At 49.7% G+C, this 19215-nt stretch overlaps 1 protein-coding gene across 2 annotated transcripts; it reads right to left on the bottom strand.

Annotated features, from left to right (window-relative positions):
• Window positions 1-2421: 2421 nt before the first annotated feature.
• On the bottom strand, window positions 2422-18402 carry zhx3b (zinc fingers and homeoboxes 3b). Of its 2 annotated transcripts, XM_069725152.1 has the most exons (8): window positions 18156-18402; window positions 11679-11698; window positions 10645-11551; window positions 10455-10562; window positions 8792-10357; window positions 7145-7894; window positions 3255-3522; window positions 2422-2707 (listed from the first exon to the last, which is right to left on the bottom strand). In XM_069725152.1, exons 3-8 carry the CDS (start codon window positions 11386-11388, stop codon window positions 2697-2699), a joined length of 3447 nt encoding a protein of 1148 aa, XP_069581253.1. In that variant the 5' UTR covers window positions 11389-11551; window positions 11679-11698; window positions 18156-18402; the 3' UTR covers window positions 2422-2696. The 2 variants fall into 2 exon arrangements, with proteins under 2 accessions (XP_069581253.1, XP_069581244.1); XM_069725143.1 differs by lacking the exon at window positions 11679-11698.
• Between the last annotated feature and the right edge of the window lie 813 nt (window positions 18403-19215).

Here is a 19215-nt window from a genome sequence, read left to right as displayed (position 1 = left end):
GCGCCTCACCCCCACCCCCCCCCCTTCACCCCCACCCACCCGATATTAATCCCGAAGCTCCTCCTCCGTACGTTTATTTCCTCCCGCAGCGGTCGATGAACGGTCTTTGTGGAGAGCTCGTGTACACGTCACATTTTTAAAGCCACACGTTTCAGCCCTCCCTCACCCCCCCCCCCCGGGCCGGGGCTTAAAGGCCCCCCCCACCACCACCACCACCCCCACCCCGCTCTTCACTTTATTCTAAAGGGACGGAGTCCAATCAACTAGAATAACTTAAAACGCCCGCGTGGAGTGCGCAGGGCCCTTAGCCGTCATTTGTTTTTGCCTCTTTTTTTGTTGTTGTTGTTGTTGTTGTTGTTTTTTTCTCCAAACTTGTCCGTTTTGTTCGCGACAGTCTCATTTGCAATCGCCTTTCTGTAACGTGCCTAAACTATGGAGAGGAAAAGTATTCATTTTTAATTTTGCCTTTCATATGAAACATATTCAAGCCTGAAAAGTAAATAAAAAATACTTACTACTTTATACTACTTTGTTCTTTTTTTTGTTTTGTTTTGTTTTTCTTTTGTGTGAAATGTGAATGCGCTGCAGCGAGGTGCGTCATGTTCAGTTGTCGGATGTAACTGCAGCGCGCGCACACACACACACACACACACACACACACACACACACACACACACACACACTAGGTTTCATGAACTTCAGACTCCGCACCACAGGAAGTGAGTGAACGCTTGCAGCTTCAGATGCGCGAACGGCGGCCCGAGAGGTCGACCGAAAGCGTTGCGGTGCCGAGGATCCATCAAACGGGGCCTGAAATTTATGGACAGAATCTCAAGTCCCTTGAGCCGCTAAGGCACCTGTTGTTGTTGTTGTTGTTGTTGTTGTTTGTTAAAAATCCACAGACTAAACACAACGTTTGGAGAATAATCGACAAAATGAATCAATAACACAAATATCAGGCGGAGCGCTGAACGAGGGGCTTTCTCGTCGGCTCCCGTTTGACCGTTGTAGATTACAGTTGAGGTGGGATGGGGGTTGTTTTTTTTTTTTTTTTTTTAGTGGGCAGCTGCATGCTGTGTTAACAAAAAAAACAAACAGGCAACATATGGCAATCGGCCACAACAATAAAACCACCGACGGGTGAAGTGAATCACTCGTTACGAAGACGACACGCCTGACGGGATAGTTTATCTGCAGATCTGTGAAAAGTACAAGTTTTGACTTCTGTTCAACTAAAATCTTAAAAACTTTTTTGTCAAGGGGCCAAATATTTCTTGACGGGGAGGACCAGATTACCCCACCCGCACCCCACCCTCCCACCCCACCCCCCCACCGCTGTACACCACATGGAAGACTCGACTTAGGCCGCAATGACACGCAAGAGCCACACGTGTATTACATTCTGTTTATTCTGCAAATACCATCTGTAAAAATGATACATCGAGCCTAAGTAGGGAACTCCGGTACAAGTTCACAGTATTTTTTTTTTTTTTTACAGTCAAATTTAATCCCATAAGAAAGTTCCATTAAAAACAAATGTACGTATGCGTCGGCGACGTAAAAGAAGCACTTGATGCTACAACACAGATCAAACTCGCCGTGCAGTCCCCAACGTATTTCAGACGCGACAGGGTGCTCGCCGCCCTCTTTGGATGAAACGACTCCGGATGATTTTTCGCGTCCCGTTTTTTAAAAAACAAAAAACAAAAACAACAAAAAAAAACAAACGAAGAGTATGTACAGACGAGGCGAAGGAAAACCTCCTCGTGGTCGAAATGGGACACCGGCGCCGCGGTTTCAACATGCGATGCTGTGAAGTGTTTAGTAGCGCGTGTAAAGTAAGCCGCAAGCGTAAAGTTCGAGTGGTGTGTGAGTGCATGATTTGGGGGAGGGGGGGGGGGAGAAAAGAAGGGTGGGGGGAGGGGGGAAAAAAAAAAAAAAAAAGCATGACGACATGATGTAAAAGTACGACTCCATCTTGATTTGCCGCGAGGCCTGGGCAAGCACCCTGTGGCAAAGACCTGCGCAGTCTGTCGTACCCCGGGACGTGCAACGGGCAGTTCCTCGGCGACTCCCGACGGTCCTCGTGTCGAGCGTCGGCCCTGGCTGAGAACCGTCCCGATCCCAACCCCCCCCCCCCCCCCGCCCCGCCCCGCCCCGGGCAACATCTGCCGAGGCCTCCGGCCGCGCGTCTCCCTTTTTTCCCCTCCTCCACGTCAAGCCTCCCCTTTCTCCCATTACAGCAGGCAGGCGGAACAAACATGGCAGCCTCATCCCTCCCTCCCTCCCTCCCCCGCCACCCCTCTCCCTCCCGCCCACGTCACCTCCGCCCCGACTCTTCGGTCCCCACTGGAACTTCCTTCTTGGGGGTGTGGGGGGGGGGGAGAGGGGGGCGAATGGGAGAGAGTGTGTGTGTGTGTGTGTGTAGCCGAAAGCTACACAGAACAGGACAAGCAGGGAGGGAGGGAGGGAGGGAGGGGGGAGTAGTGGCTTCAAAGTCTCACGTGGGCGGGGCGGGGCGGGGGGGGGGGGGTCGTGCCTACCTCTAGGGGTGTGAGTGAGAAGGATGGGGATGGTTTCGAGATCCGTTTCCATCCAGTGATCCCGTTACAAAACGCATCTGTCGTCTTTTCAGTCCGACTCCGAGAACAAAGACCACCTGCGTCGTGAACTCCACACTTTAAAAAAAGGCCTCTTCAATCGGTTCCTGTAGCAATAAAAGAAAAAGAAAAAAATGGAAAGAAAAAAAAAAAAAAGTTATTAAAAATCGGTCACCTTGACAACATGCTCCAGAAACCAGGCGTCAGCCGCGCGTCCATTTGAAGTACCTGTCGCGGCGGGTTTTGTTCCTCGTAATTATGACGGTTCTGTGTTCGCGCGCGTGCCGCCTGTCAAACGCCTCGGCGTCACCGGGGAGACTCTTAAAAACGCGTCGCGGTTCCGACGCGGCTCCGTTTATCACCTTTTTATACCCCAAACCCACCGGGGGGGGGGGGGGACTCGAATTAAAAAAGCGGTTCCGGCGCTGCGAGCGATCAGCGGACGCGGGACGAGTGACGGTGAACCGTTTACACTCCAACTTCGTCGTTGGGCTCGAGAGACGCTCGTGTTCGCTTTCTTAACATTTAACACGCTGAAGGGATTTAACTAAAAACAGCTTGTTTACAGCCTCTTTTTGGGTCGTTAACGCGTCGCGCCTCGCTTTGCCGATCTGAAGCGCGGAGAGACGCCGCCGCTCCGGACGTGGGGGTTACCTTCAGCGGCGTTCACAGTCTTGTCGGCGTCGGCCTCCTCGGCGACTCCGCACACCGACTGCTCCGTTTTCTCCTCCGTCCCGCCTCCCGCCCGCGGCTCCGGCTCCGGCGGGGAGGACCCCGTCGTCGTTTGGGACTCGGCCGCCGCGCCCGGTGCCGCCGGCCTCGTCCCGGCCGTTTGTTCCGTGGCGCCCGGAGACGCCTTGGTGGAGAACCAATGTCGAACCAGGTCCGTCGTCAAACCGCTGGTTTGAGCCAGTTCCTGCAGCTGTGCACAAAGAACCATGAGGTTTATCTGCCTTTACAGGTGCACACACACGCACACACACACACACACACACACACACACACACACACACACACACACATAGAGACACAGACACACACACACACACACACATAGAGACAGACACAGAAACACACACACACACACATAGAGATAGACACAGAAACACACACACACACACACACAGAAACACACACACACACAGAGACAGACACAGAAACACACACACACAGAGACAGACACAGAACACACACACACAGACACAGAGACAGACACAGACACAGAAACACACACACAAAGAAACATACATACACACACACATAGAGACAGACACACACACACACACACACACACAGAAACATACACACACACACACACACAGAGACAGACACAGAAACACACACACACACACACACAGACAGACACAGACACAGAAACACACACACAAAGAAACATACATACACACACACATAGAGACAGAAACACACACACACACACACACACACACACACAGAAACATACACACACACACACACACACACACACAGACACAGACACACACACACACACACACACACACACACACACACACAGAGACAGACACAGAAACACACACACAAAGAAACATACATACACACACACATAGAGACAGAAACACACACACACACACAGAAACATACATACACACACATAGAGACAGACACAGAAACACACACACACACACACACACACACACACACACAGAAACACACACACACACACACACACACACACACACACACACAGACACAGACACACACACACAGACACAGAGACAGACACAGACACACACACACACAAAGAAACATACATACACACACACATAGAGACAGAAACACACACACACACACACACAGAAACATACACACACACACACACACAGAGACAGACACAGAAACACACACACACACACACACACACACACACACACACAGACACAGACACAGAAACACACACACAAAGAAACATACATACACACACACATAGAGACAGAAACACACACACACACACACACACACACACACACACACACACAGAAACACACACACACACACACACACAGAGACAGACACAGAAACACACACACACACACACACACACACACACACACACAGAGACAGACACAGAAACACACACACACACACACACACACACACAGAAACACACACACACACACACAGAAACATACATACACACACATAGAGACAGACACAGAAACACACACACACACATACAAACAGAGACAGACACAGAAACATACACACACACACACAGAAACACACACACACAGAAACATACATACACACACATAGAGACAGACACAAAAACACACACACACACATACAAACAGAGACAGACACAGAAACATACACACACACACTCTCACACACAAACACAGAGACAGACACAGAAACACACACACACACACACAGAAACATACATAGACAGACACAGAAACATACACACTCACATACACTCTCACACACACAGAAACATATACACATACACACACACAGAAACATACACACACACACATACAAACACAGAGACATACACACTCTCTCTCTCTCTCTCTCTCACACACACACACACAGAAACATACACACACACACATACAAACACAGAGACATACACTCTCTCTCTCTCTCTCTCACACACACAGGATCAGTCCACCGCTGGTCTTTTGGTCTCTCTGCTGACATGTGAGCAGCTCCTCCACACAGAATCTTATTATAGATATATAAATAGTTACACCCATGTAGACTCCCAATTTATATCCCCGTGCAAAATACTCCCGACCCGTTTAATAATCGCTCCGATTACCGACATCTGTTGCACCACGTCTACCGTTTGTAGAAAAGAAATATTTGGACATATCTTTAGTCAGTTTAAGACTCCTTATTCCAGTTCATATAGAATCTGTTCTTACCTGATGAAAGGTGGCTTTTTGCTTTTCTTTTTGTCTATCCATTTTACGTTGGGTTTTTTTTTTCTGAGGCGATATGGCGCTAAAATAATATCACAATATTTCAGGGTTTTTCTACGATAACCACGATAAAATACTGAAAAATATTTTATTATTAATTTCAAGTAAGTGTTATTGTTTTAGAAGTTGGCCTATATGTAACAGTTTTCCTTAATTGCCACCATCACCCAACTTTTTTTTTTTTTTTAATTTATTTTTTTAGCATATTAATTAGACTAACATTATCATTAATAATTAGATGTGGCACAGCCCCGGTTGGAACTTGAATTTACTCAGTAATAATACATTGTAATGTGGTAATCTAATCGTATAAATCTTAAAAGGTAGTCAGAGAGACAGTCGGAGGTTAATATTGAGCATCAATAAAGTCAAACCATCAGATATTTAGCAAATATGAATTGAAAAACATTTCAAGTTTGACATACTTTACCTAAACAGAATAAAACACATTTTTAAATACCATTTATATTGAGATGAAATACAGATCCTGTATGCTGCTGTGGCGAATAAATGTCCCCTCGGGGATTAATAAACTAACTACCTAACCTAACCTAGATCAATCTGCCCGCTGCGGTTAGTACCGCTCTACTTTCATATCATACGGCATATTGTAGATGCTCATAGTGTACGTTTTCCTTTCCACAACTGAACCGTTTATTTTCCTCCTTTGCTGTTGTGACAGTTAAAGTGCGCGGCGTGGATCCATCCGTTTTATCTCTTCTAAAAAGGCACTTTTAAAAAGTGACCCAGGGAGAAGAAACGAAGAAGCTCATTTGTTCCGAGCGCTGCACCTCTCCGACGGCGTTGTGAAAAGCACAAAAGGATATTTTCAGTCAAAGCGGGACGAAACTGCGGAGCGTCTTTGCTTTACGATCAGAGGGTGAGACGGTCATTTTTTTTTTTGAACAACGGAAGCTCTTCTGAGTCGAGAGCCAACGGGGAAATCCGAGGCCCGAGTTCTGGCAATCAAACACGGACGAAGACTTCAATATTTTAACGGTTTGCATCCAAAGCAGCTTAAACGCCGACTTCTCCGACACCTTCCCCCCCCCCCTGTTCAATTAGTGTGGATCAAAAGGTGTCAAAGTGAATCACATAGTTTCTTTTAAAAAATATGCAGATTAAAAAGATGTTATTGGATGCGATACGAGACTTCCGTCTTTTCAGGTTAACCCTGAAAGGAAAGATTTATAAGTAACACCAAACCAATCACCAGCAAAAACAACTCATGATAATTAATGACGAGAGACGAGATGCACTTTACGAAAAATCAATCAAATGGAATTATTATCATTATTATTCCATCACTTGTGTGGCTCCCACACACGCATGTGAACATTTTATCGTGGCGGCGCAGGTTTCTCGTTTGAGGTTGTTCAGAGAAGAAGAAGAACGAAGAAGAAGAAGAAAGAAGAACAAGAAGAAAGAAAGAAGACGAAAGGAAGAAAGACGAAAGGAAGAAGACGAAAGAAGGAAGAAGAAATAAGAAATACGAAAGAAGAAAGACGAAAGAAAGAAGAAGAAGAAGAAGAAGAAGAAGAAGAAGAAGAAAACGACACAATGAGCTGTGGTCAGTACCTGCGAGTCCTCCAGCCTGCCGTGGTGATCGAGGTGAGCCTGGAGGATCTTGACGTTCTCCTTCTGCAGGTCCTCCTGCAGAGCCTTGTCCTGGTACGCCTCCAGCCACTTCAGCTGGCCGTTCTTCTGCACGTAGCGGCAGTCCCCGAACCAGCGCACCACCTCGGGCCGGGGCAGCCCGGTAGCCGAGATCAGTTCGTCGTACTGAGTGGCGCTGGGCCACTGGGTGCGGGAGTAGACCTGCTTGAGCAAGTGCAGCTGCTCCGCCGTCTTCTTGCCTCGGATGGTCGTGGGCTTGGGGGAGTTGGATGGTTTGGGCGTCGCGGTCGAGGACTGGGATGGTCTGGTGGCGGCGGCGGTGGAGGAGGAGGAGGTGGAGCCCGGGGAGGAGGCGGGTGTGCTGCTGAACTGAGGCGGTACCGTCGGGCTGTCCGAGCCTTCGCCCTCCGGTTTGCCGTTGGCCTCCGTCACCTTCAGCATCTTCAGGTTTATTTTGATCGGGTTGACTTTCAGTTCTCCTGAGCTGTCATCTCGGTGTCTCTCTTCTCCATCCGCCTCCATATCCTCCTCCTCCTCTCTCAGCGCTCGCTCCGCCTCCTCTTTTTTCTTCTCGGCTGCCACCCTCTTCCTCCTCTCGGTGAACCAGCCGTTGATCTCCCTTCTGGTCATCTTGGTCTCCGATCGCAGTCTGTCCACTTCCTCTCCTGACGGGTCGGGGTCCCGGGCGAAGCTGGCCTCCAAGGCCTTCACCTGAACACAACAGATGAATGGTCCAAGTCAATAACGGGAAGGAGTGCTAAACTAAACAGATTACTTCAATCAATCAAGAAATGAATGAGGACTAATAATAATAATAATAATAATAATGAAGGAATCGGCAACAATGGTGACAATTTTTCATTTAAGTTCATTATCAAACAAGAATCTAAGTATCTGGTTCCACCTGGTCCATTCTGAGGAAACTGTAAAAAGTTTTTAGCCGTTGGTGAGACAACCAAGATATTTACAGAGATCATCTTCGTGTCCATGAAATAACGATGACTTGGAAAAAAAAGGTGAAAAAGGTGAAAAAGGTCAAATTCAGATTTCTATTTCTTTCTGGATTATGAAGCAGTTCTTAATAAATACTATGAACGTGTCAAAACGGCCGTTTCCGTAGAGAAATGCACACAGCCCGTATTAAGAGACCGGAGCCGCTTGGACTTCTGCAAGTTTGCGACGTCACAAACGCACGAACACGTCATAACGTCCCGCCTTCAGCGCGGGCCCGCTGTCCACGTTTTCATGCGAAAGAAAACACAGCGCGGCCATTCCTCTGCAGAACTAGAAAGCTACAAGAACGGGGAAATCCTGCGGTTGGCGCGTTTTTTTTGTTTTTGTTTTTGTTTTTTCTCTACTTCGACTTAAGACCGCTGACGGTTCAGTCGGACATTCGGGTGCGTTGGACTCCGCAAGCAAACCGCTACCGTTATTCGATTTCGTGCAGCTCCTTCGGTAGCCAGCAAAAGACTTTACAGTACTTTTTCCACACGTGAAGCGGCGCTCCCCCGGCGCATGTCAACAGACTTTGACGAGTCTCTTCAAATCCAACATCTTAGAACCAAGAAAACACACACAAAAGTGGATTTTGCTCCACTTGGGCCTCACCTGGTGGGGTTCTCGCTCTTTGTAGCGGATGGCCGTGAAATCCGGGGAAGGCGGTCTGGGCAGTCGGCGGGACGCCGCGGTGGGGGAGGTGGGGGTCGGCGTTGCAGTCGGGCTCAGAGGAGCCGAGGCGTGCTGGGGCGTTTTCGAGCCGCAGCTGTTGCTGCCGCTCTCTGACAAATCGACGGGGTTGGCCCCGGCGACGCCGCCCGCACTCGGAGCGCCCCCCGCTCCGGGTGCGGGCTTGCCCTGCCCCCCCCCCGCGCCGGAGCGGCCCCCTTTCAGGTTGCGGAAGTGGTAGCGCCGATCGCTGAACCACTTGCGGACCTCCCGCACCGTGAGCCCCGTCAGCGCGATGAGGCGGTCCACCTCCTCCTGGTCGGGGAACTGGCCCAGCTGGAAGCTGTCCTTGAGGGCGTTCAGCTGCCCCTGGGACTTCTTGCCCTTGTAAAAACTGGGGTCCAGGAACGCGTTGACGGGCGTCCGGGAGCCCGGTGCGCCGCCCAGGGCGGAGGGAGGGGAGGGCGAGGAAGATTTGGAGGTGGGGGAAGACGCCTCCTCCATTTTGATGTTCGGGGAGTCCCTGGCGGAGGGGTCGACGTCGTCTGGACTTGTGCTGGTTGCGTTACTTTTGTTACTGCTGCCATTGGCAGCTTTTGCCTTCTGTCCATCGCTGCCCGTTTTGCTTTTAGTGGCCCTGCTCTCCGTGGCGTTTGTACTTTCCGTGTCGGTCTGCGCAACGCCGGTGTTGTTGGCTGCGCTTTTATCCGTGTTCTTCGCACTTACAAGACCGGTGACGTGACTGTTGCTCTTTTCGCTGGAGGCGGCGTTGGCGCGGCCGTGTTTACCGTTCACACTGATGGCCTTTGCGTGAATGTGATTGCTGCTTCCCAGACTGAGGTTGATGACACTAGCTTGACTTCTCCCGCTGGCACTGCTCGTGCCCCCTCCCCCACTCCGGCTGCTGTTACTGCCGCTGATGATGTTACTCCCCATGCTGCTGCCGCTGCTGCCCACCGTCCCCACCACCATGCCGATGCCTTTGTCCGCCACCGGGGCTGCAGCGGGTCGGGCCTGCATCATGGGCCGGGCTGCCGCCTGGGGCTTCGGTGTGACGGCCAGGGCCACGGGAGCGCTGCTGACCTGGATGCCGTTCGCCATCACTGGCTGTGTGACGATTACCCCCCCCTGGCTGACGAGGGACCCCTGCAGAATGTGAGGGATCCCCGTAGCCCCCAGCGAGGCAGGCAGGACTGTGATTGTGTGCTGGGCCGGGCCGTGGTGGCTGTGCATCGGGTTCTGAGAGCTGGAGGGTGCCGTCTGAATGATGGTGTTGAACATCTTCCTCCTGGCCTCCTCTATCTCCTCGGGCGACCAGCTGATGCCTTGCTTCAGTCTCTGGGCCGTGAACCAGATCTTGATCTGCTCTTCGGGAAACTTTGTGACCACGGTCAGGTAGCAGAGCTCGGCCTTTGTGGGGTACGGGAACTTACTGAAGGAGGTCTTCAGGAAGGAGGAGGAGTCCATGGAGGCACTGTAGGTGGGGATGCTGCTCAACGGAATCATTACCTGGGAATGAAAAATGTGAAAAGTCAGTTATTATTGCATCATATGATAACCAATAATAACTTTCACAATACGGGAGTACAACAAAAACAACATTTACCTTGGGGAGATTTTTTGAGGATGAAAGTGAGGAAGCACAGGACATGTTTGAGGCGGCTGTGATCGGTGGAGAATGGTGAAGGCTTCTGTTTTGAACAACTGAAACCACCTTCAAGAATCAAAAAGAATATAAATGAATGCGATTCAAGTCAAAATGGACGTGTTTAAGAGAGCGCAACTAAAACATTTACCTGTGTGATAGGCGTCTTTAGCACCGGCAATGCTCCCGAGCCGTTGACTATCTGGATGGCTGAGGGCAGCGTGACCTTGGTTGTTCCATTGTGGACAATTGTGGGAACGTGGTTGACCGTCACTGCAGCAGTCTCTTTTCTCTCCGTCTCTCGAGACGCAGAGACCGAGTGGTGGTCAGAGGAAGGCTCGTCCGAGGCCGGGTGAGACACCACGATCCGTTTCGGCTCCGACTTCCCCTTCAGCATCCTCATGATCGGGGTTTTGGTGATGGAAATCTCGCTGTCCTTCCCCGCCTCTGTCCCGGTCACCAGATTCTGCTCCACCACCACCCTCCTCTCCCTCTTCCTCAGCTGCAGGGTGGTGTTCAACGTGCTGGGGTGAACCCTGGCGTTGTGCAGGGCCAGCCCCTCGAACTTGGGCGCTGAAACCCCGCAGCTCACACAGAAGAAGCTGGGGTCGCAACGGAAGTCCGGGTGCCCCGTGTAGACGTGATCCAAGAACAAGTTAAGGTCGTGGGTTTCAAAGTTACAAGGCTTACAGGTGTAAGTGCCGGCAGCGTCTCCGACGGCATCGCCAGCCTCTGGTTTGGAAGACTCCCCGGGGTCCGGGGGACTGCGTCTGTCGCCCCCCGAGATCCTGCTTTGGCGGAGAAGAACGGGAGAGTCCCGTTCAGCCTCCTCTGACAGGTGGATAATCTTGCTGGGGATCATGCAAGGGGTAGTCGACTTCCTTTTGCTGGCCATGGTGTGACCACGGGGCGGGGAGGGGCGGTCAAATGGCTGAAGGGAGGGGTGTGAGAGAGAATGTGGGCTTCTCGTTGACTATAGACCAGGCATGGGGGGAGGAGGTCGGCAGGGCTGGTCCATAGGTCCTCTCGTGGTTCTCACTGCAGTTTTTAGGGAAAACCTGTAAATCAAGAGAAATATTTTAGTTCATCAATCGCCATCCGGTGTGATATAATTTACCGAACAAGGGGTGTGTGGGGGGAGGGGGGGGACGAGCGAGGGAGAACAAATCAGATGGGATTTCTTACTCAAAGCAGTTTCCTCTTTGCTGGGAAAAAAAAAAAAAAAGAAAGAAAGAAATAATGAACAGTTTGTTGGATGTTCCCAGGTAAAATATCAAAAGGCAAAAGGTAGGGAGGCCTTCTGAGAAGACTCAGCAGAGGCCCTTAAAATCCATTGTTGCTTGTAAATCTTTAATTAAAAAACAAAAACAACAATCAAAGTCTTCTCCTCAACTCCTCTTCCCCACAAAACCCAAGGCTATCTCCTTTATGAGGCAATTCAAACACACTCAGTCTGCTTCTTCACTAAAGGCTCTTTGGGAGCACTCCTGTCCTACCCCCTTCTTTCCCCTCCCCCATGCAACTCAGTCTCACTTCCCCTCTTTGAGACACACCCCCAAAGACAAGAGCACATTCTGAATTTATTTAATCCACAGCCTCTGCAGCTCCCCTGAGCACCTTTTATATATATATATATATATACAGTGAACCCTCGTTTTTCACCGGGGGTTACGTTCCAAATAGAAACCATGATAGGCGAAATCCGTGAAGTAGTAACCTTTATTTTACAATTGAAATAGATAGAACTGGACATTAAATATATCTACTTTACATATAGTCGTAATGTGATTTCAATGCACAATGCAAATCCGTGAAGCAGCGAGACCGTGAAAGGTGAACCGTGGCGTTATAGCGAGGGTTCACTGTATATATATATATATAATGAAGATTTGCTACAGAAATGCTCACTTGTGAATTTGTAGCTTAAAGTGGAGCGTACTTGACAATTGGGCAAGTGGGTGGTTCAACAGATGTTCCCTGGAAAGATGGCCTTCTCTCCCGACAATAATACAGTCGAGATGGAAACACACCCGCATGGCAATGCGAATCTTAAAATTTCCTTCACACACCTCTAGAGCCCTGGTCTCCACACAAAATGGCGACGCTTCCTGTGGAGGTGTCTTCCCCCTCCGTCAGTTCCCTGGAGCCGAGAGGTAGTGATGATGGAGGATTGGAGGAACAGCTCCGGGGCAATTACTTTTCCAGTCACTCTGCCCCGACATGACACCTCACTCTCAGAGCAGCAAGAGCTCACCAAAGTTCAACAGCTGAAAGGAGTGTAACAGAAATCTCAAGTCTGAGTCCGGCCCACCGCGGTGCAACGATACTTCACCCACAAATCCAACACAAATTGGAAGTAATCTCGCGCTTCAGATGTCCAAACGGAGCTGCTCAGTGTTTCTAGTTTCTGAAGACGCATTTCTTTGAGCAAGGCATTTCTTTGAGCACGAGGCCATTACGGAGCCATCATGTCTCCATTCAATAAATCTGTCCCACTCTAATCAAGTAGCACTTGTTAAATGGCAAATGTTCTCTCTCTTGTACCCACACACACACACACACACACACACACACACACACACACACACACACACACACACACACACACACACACACACACACACACACACACACAAGCAAATCCTTGGTTTGCCACACAAAGGTCATGGTACATTAGCTCAAAGCCCATTTAACCCTCACAGGACTGGGGTGTGATAGATGCCCTTTCACACACACACACACACACACTAACTGAGCAAATGTTTTCACTTTCCTGCCTTCGGGAGCCCGGCGGCAGCCTCGGTGTCCCAGTCCCAGTCAACAAGAGTAAATTACAGGTCAGTTCATCTGCAGTCTACACGTCTTACTGGTAACACAGACGTACTTTATTGAGGCTGTGATGAAAATGTAGCTGGACTGCATCAAATGGGTATCAAACAGAAAGAGGAGCAGATGCCTCTCTTTGGATCCGAGTGTGAAGGGTTAACAGGCAAATGAAGTTTGGAGGTGGAGGGAACGTGATGCCCCTTGTTCCCCCTTGAACCCCCCTCCCTCCCCCCTCAGAAAGAGTAACTGCCCCTGGCTTGGGCCGTTGAGCACCCCTCCTACTCCCCTGCCATTCAGTTCTGCATCAAGGGGCACCACTCTGCCAAGGCAGGCCGGTCACATGACCAACACAAAGGCTTATGGGTGGGCAGTCTCAGCCATCCATCACGTGGTTCTGTTGGGTGTGGGTGGCAGGCGAGAGGGAGAGGAGAGGGAGAGGGAGAGGGAGAGGAGAGGAGAGGAGAGGAGAGGAGAGGAGAGGAGAGGAGAGGAGAGGAGAGGAGAGGAGAGGAGAGGAGAGGAGCGAACTGGAGAGGATGGTGGGGGATGGGCAGCCGGTTTGGGGTGAGGAGGCGAGGGGAAAGAGGGGTGTTAACTATGGTGGAGGAAGCACTGAGGTGTTTCAGAGAGGAATTTTCCTCCCAGATACCCCCCTGGACTCGCCTTCCCACCCTGCCTACCCCCCCCCCTTCCCCTCCCCAGCGCCTCAAAGCCCCCTTCTTGCTCCAAACTACAATCACACAGTCCCTCCCTCTCCCTCCCCCTCTCTCCCTCTCCCCCTCCCTGCTCACTGCTGCAAAGCCTGGAATGTTCAGCCAGTGGACATAACCTGGAGTTCAGCTTCAATGTCTCTTATGTGCACACAGGCTTTTCAGCGTCTCCTACCGAAAAAAGATTCACTACAACAAGCCCTTAAACACACATTATCTTACCAAGAATAAAATCCCCTCCACACATATGGAAAGCTGTTCAGACTGACTGGGCTTCAGTAACACCTACCTTCACATGTGAAAAAGAAAAGAAGAAGAAGAAAAGAAAAGAAAAAAAAAATCAGAAACCACAACTGTGTTTGGCAGACAAACGTTGAGCCTCAACAACAACAAGGCGAGAGAGAACCAGCAGAGACCCAGAGGCCTCGTACAGGTGAGGACTGAAACGACACTGGCTGAGCTATTATCAGCCTCTGGACACGGGAAACTCATGCCTCAGCAATGCTGGGTGGGTTGACTCACTGGGAATGAGGAGTGCAGGGTGGTGACTTTAATTTGAATGTTGCTCACAAGTTGATGACCATGTGGCTGCGGCTTGTGTCCTTTATGTTATACTTGTCAGCATTGGCATGTGTGGGTTTCCTGTGAGATTGAGATTGGGGAGGGGGGAAGGGGAGAGAGGGAGGGTGTGTGTGTGTGTGTGTGTGTGTGTGTGTGTGTGTGTGTGTGTGTGTGTGTGTGTGTGTGTGTGTGTGTGTGTGTGTGTGTGTGTGTGTGTGTGTGTGTGTGTGTGAGGCTTGTTTACTGAAGGTAGTCAGGCTTTCTCAAGTCAAGAGATCTCACAGTGACACACAAAAGACCTCTTGGTCCATCACCTATATTATCTATGCCTCATCAATGGCTCGGCACAACATGACCTCCTTTCCTCCCCTGGTCTGACTCCTGTCTAGGCCTGGCCTATATCCTCCCAGTACACACCGAAATGATAACACACACACAAGAAAGCCTACAGCTTGGCCGCAGAGTAACTGCATGCTGACTGAACTACTCCCAGCCCGGAGAGTACAGGTGTACATCCTTGTGTGAAACAACTGAGTAGGACTCAGAATAGGTGTTCAGCACAGCATGGGCAGCCCTTTCCTTGTTTGCTCCATTTAAACAAAAAAAAGAAAATTTTTGCTTCCCTACTTGTCTTTTTTCCTCCCTCTTCACCCTCCCTCTCTAACTGTCTCTTCACCCTCTGCTTCCCCTCCCTCCTTCCCTCCCTCCCTCCCTTCCTTTCCTTCTTCTCCCTCTCCAAGCAAGTTTGGCCCAGGGAGACAGGTCGGCAGCGCCACTGGTGTGTTACTGTCCCCATGGCAACCACCTCCTACCCTCCCCTCCCCTCTTTCTCTCTCCCACCAGCTCATTTCTCTAAAGTACAAGCATGAGGGTAAACACACATTGTTACTCTCTCACACACACACACACACACACACACACACACACACACACACACACACACACACACACACACACACACACACACACACACACACACACACACACACACACACACACACACACACACACACACACACACACATCTCCCATGCCATCCAGTCCTTGGCTCTAGCGGGGCTTGTTTGTTCCACACACCCCTGTGAGTGGTATTTGGAGAGTCCCTGCCCTGCTCCTATTTCAGTGCCTCCCTCACGGGGTGTTGATGTCTCTCTGCTAGGTGTGGTCATCGTCACCAAGGCACGCCATTGGCCAGAACCTGTGCCGTTTCTTCCCGTTAACTTGGTGCCCACCAGACATCTGCCCTGTGTGGCTCTTGTGTTTGGCCAGTGTATTCACTGTAGGCAATGCAGGCAGGGAGGCATTAACAGGCCCGAAAATGTGGCAGATGCTGTCCTCTTTCAGAAAGGTCTCCAAAACAACCAGCAACCCCGAGCGTATTTTCGAGCTCATTATCAAGTCTGCACCTCCAAAGCACAAACCGTTTTTCCTACTGTGAGTGTCTGCGCCCCAAAACACCAAATCCGTGTTTTCCGTGTCTCAAAATAAAACCGCCTTGCCACTTACTTATTCCCACTTTAAACAGGCATAACCTTCCCCTGTCAGTCCCCTGCGGGGTTTCACACACTACCAGTGCTTTTATGATCTAGGAGTCTGAACTTCTCTCCACATGCCATTTCAGTTCCTCCACAATACTGGCAACAATAGGAAACCCTCAATGACAGCGGTCCTCCAGCGTCCCTGCACCCTGATCCCGGGTCCCATCTGGGCTGGTCTCTCTCTGGGGTCAGGGAGCAGACGGCTGCATTGCTGTGGCCACTGCATGTGCATGTGTTCAAACTGGGCTGCTGAGAGGGGAGGGAGAGAAAAATGGCGGAGCACCATGCTCTGTGCAGTCCAACCTAAAATGGCTGACATCACAAGCTGTTAACCAGCCAAGCAGAGCAAGAGGCTGCTACAGCTCCTGACCCAAACCTGCTTGCTCTGGACGTATGAGTGGATCGCACTGCGCTCCACCACCACCACCCCCCCCCACCACCACCACCACATCTCTCCCCTCCCACAGACTGTGAGAAAGGCCCTGGAGTTGCAGCTGACTGCTTTTTGTGGTCACACTTGGTAGAGATCTGCAGGTAAATTGTTATTACATGGGTGAGCACAGAGGAGACCAAACTGACAGATAGAAACACCTTCCTTCCGTCAAAGACTCACAGGATTTCTCCGTTTCAGTCAGCCATCATTTGATGCTTAAAACGGAAGCTAGTGAAGCAAAACCAAGAGATTCTCCAGTGGCAAAATTAACCAAAAGTGCAGGGCCGAAGTATGATTGTATGACGTACTGATTAATCCTTTCATACTGAGCAGCTCAACCTGTGTCAGCTGCAAACCTAAAACTGAGGAGTAAAAGGGAGGGAGAAAGAGGGATGGGAGGAGGTGAGGTGAGGGAGGGAAGGAGGGAGGGAGGGAGGGAGGGGTGGACTACAGCCACTGAGCCCAAACCATCACCACAGCAACACGATGAATAACAGCAAGAAGAGGCACAACAACAACAACAACAATAATAATACTAGTGGAGTTTTGTACTGGTTTTCTTCCACTGAGGACTCTGATATAACCTCATCAGCGGTAGTGTTGAAACCGGCCTGTCCTGAGAGTAAAAGGTGAGCTGCAGGTGATAAACCAATAGCTGGATTAAGCCGTGCGTCCATGTCCAGGTCTCACGTGGACACCGGACACAAATTAGCTGTCTGGGAAAGCTCTGCTCTTAATCCCTGGAGTCACACACACTCATGACAACACTGATATGAGAAATAACCAAGGCAACCGTCTCCCAAACTCCTCTGACGACAACATGCAATAAACTGTGCTTATGAAAAGTGTGGCAGGTTTTTTTGTTGTTGTTGTTGTTGGACACAAATGTCTTTCACAGCTTTCTGACAAAATAAAAGCTCAAATCATCCGTAGATTACTCCTGCAGTTTTTAAACGGACAACTGTGGGAAACAATATTAGTCATCATAAGTGGTTGGGAGGTCAAAAGATTTCTAACTTCTTCATTCATGACAAGAGACTTGACACACACACACACAAAAAAAATGGTGAAATTCGAACGATTGTTTACGTGATTTATTTTACATCTCTGGCTTTAATATAAACGGGCAACACGTAATTGGTAATGATCTAAAAATAATAATACTAATAATAATAACTGTGTAGAAACGCCAGCGATGAGCGGTGTTTTGTTAAATAGCAGAGACACAGCGCTGGATAACGTTTGGTCCCTGAGCGCAGCGGCGTCAAACATTTCCGAAAATGATGCATCTTCCGCTCAAGTTAGGCGGAGTGAGTCTCCCAACTTAACGGGGCTCGTCCGCATTATAGGTTTTAAAACACTGGTAACCAATTCAGAGAGGAGGAGGGGGGGGGTGGAAGGCAAGCCCCCAGCCCCCCCAAAAAAACCCTACTCTCTCTCTCTCCCCCCGGTTGGTTGTCGCCATTTTAAGCAGGCGACATGCAGCTGGCCAGCACTGCTGAGCCAAAGCGCAGCCCGCAAAAGGTAAGGAGGCTTCACAACACAAGTTTGGGGAAAGGTGAAACACTCGCGTAAATCACGAAAGCACACTCACCTCGCTTTGTCGGAGCTCACTGTAATGCTGCGCAGGTATTTCAAAAGTTTACATTGATATTGGCTCGCGGCGGAGCCGCAAACGGACTTCACTGATGGTAACTTATAGGTGTAGGACCCCGCTGTCCATCGGCTGGGTGATAAACGTGACACTGGAGGCGCACCGGTCCCGACGACAGCCCCCCTTTTTCTGCGCTTGTTTATTTCGAGTGGCTCTCAGTGTTGAGGCAGGCGGTGGAGGGAAGGAAAAAAAAAAAAAAAAAATACGACGGACGTACCGAGGGAAGAGACGGACACGTGACGCACACGTCACTGACGGTGGAGTTGGCGTGAGAGCTCGAGCTCCGCCGCGCAGAGCGCAGAAGTGAGTCAGACATCCCGTCCCGACTTTGACCCAACAACACGGAGAGGGTCCTTTTCGCGGGTGCGAGAGGGGACAAAAACGGCACCAGCCCCCGTTAAACCTGACGTTAAAGCCGCTCTCACCTGTCCCCCTCCCAGGTAACCTCTCTTAAAGGGACAGTGCAAAGAGTGGGCCGGACAGATACCCTGATAACACCTCTTCCAAGTTAATCAAAACCCCAACTGCACTCATAAAGACCGTAAGACCACAAGTGGAATGTAACTAAGTGGGCAATCTTTACTGAAGTACCGTATTTAAGTACAAATTCAAGGTACTGTTACTTTACTTGAGTACATCCATTTTATGCAACTTAATATTTCTTCTCCACATCCAGGAGGCACAGATGTTACTTTTTACTCCACAACATTTGTCTTGAGAGCTGTAGTTACTAGTAGTTTAAGATGACAGGTTTTTATGCACTTCCTGTCCAATGAAAGCCATGTATCTTGGACACTGAAAATGGTGTTGTTGGATTTGGGAAAGAAATTTAATGTTTAAGTGAAAAGATAAATTGTCTTTTTAAAATGTATAATGTCATGCATTGTGTAAAGTCAGCCGATCAGAAGAAGCAAGTGAAACACACTATTTTGTAGATAGAACTATCATATTTTGAACAAATATTCTTCAAAAGGCCTATCACTGATATATTTAGGGAATT

The sequence above is a fragment of the Brachyistius frenatus genome, unplaced genomic scaffold (genome assembly GCF_029030835.1).
Source record: "Brachyistius frenatus isolate BFR_SWC_R1_liver_20210118 unplaced genomic scaffold, ASM2903083v1 Contig_6, whole genome shotgun sequence".
NCBI lineage: Eukaryota > Metazoa > Chordata > Actinopteri > Embiotocidae > Brachyistius > Brachyistius frenatus.
Note: the sequence above shows the minus strand (reverse complement) of the source record. Positions and strands in the feature narration are given on the sequence as shown.

Bases quoted from the DNA above. Each gene is read 5' to 3' on its own strand.
- zhx3b (XM_069725152.1), bottom strand. From the start codon at position 11,388: ATGGCCAGCAAAAGGAAGTCGACTACCCCTTGCATGATCCCCAGCAAG. The intron at 10,563-10,644 runs GTAAATGTTTTA...TGATTCTTGAAG, and splicing joins TAAAGACGCCTATCACACAG to GTGGTTTCAGTTGTTCAAAA. The intron at 3,523-7,144 runs GTACTGACCACA...CTTTGTGCACAG, and splicing joins GCAGGCTGGAGGACTCGCAG to CTGCAGGAACTGGCTCAAAC.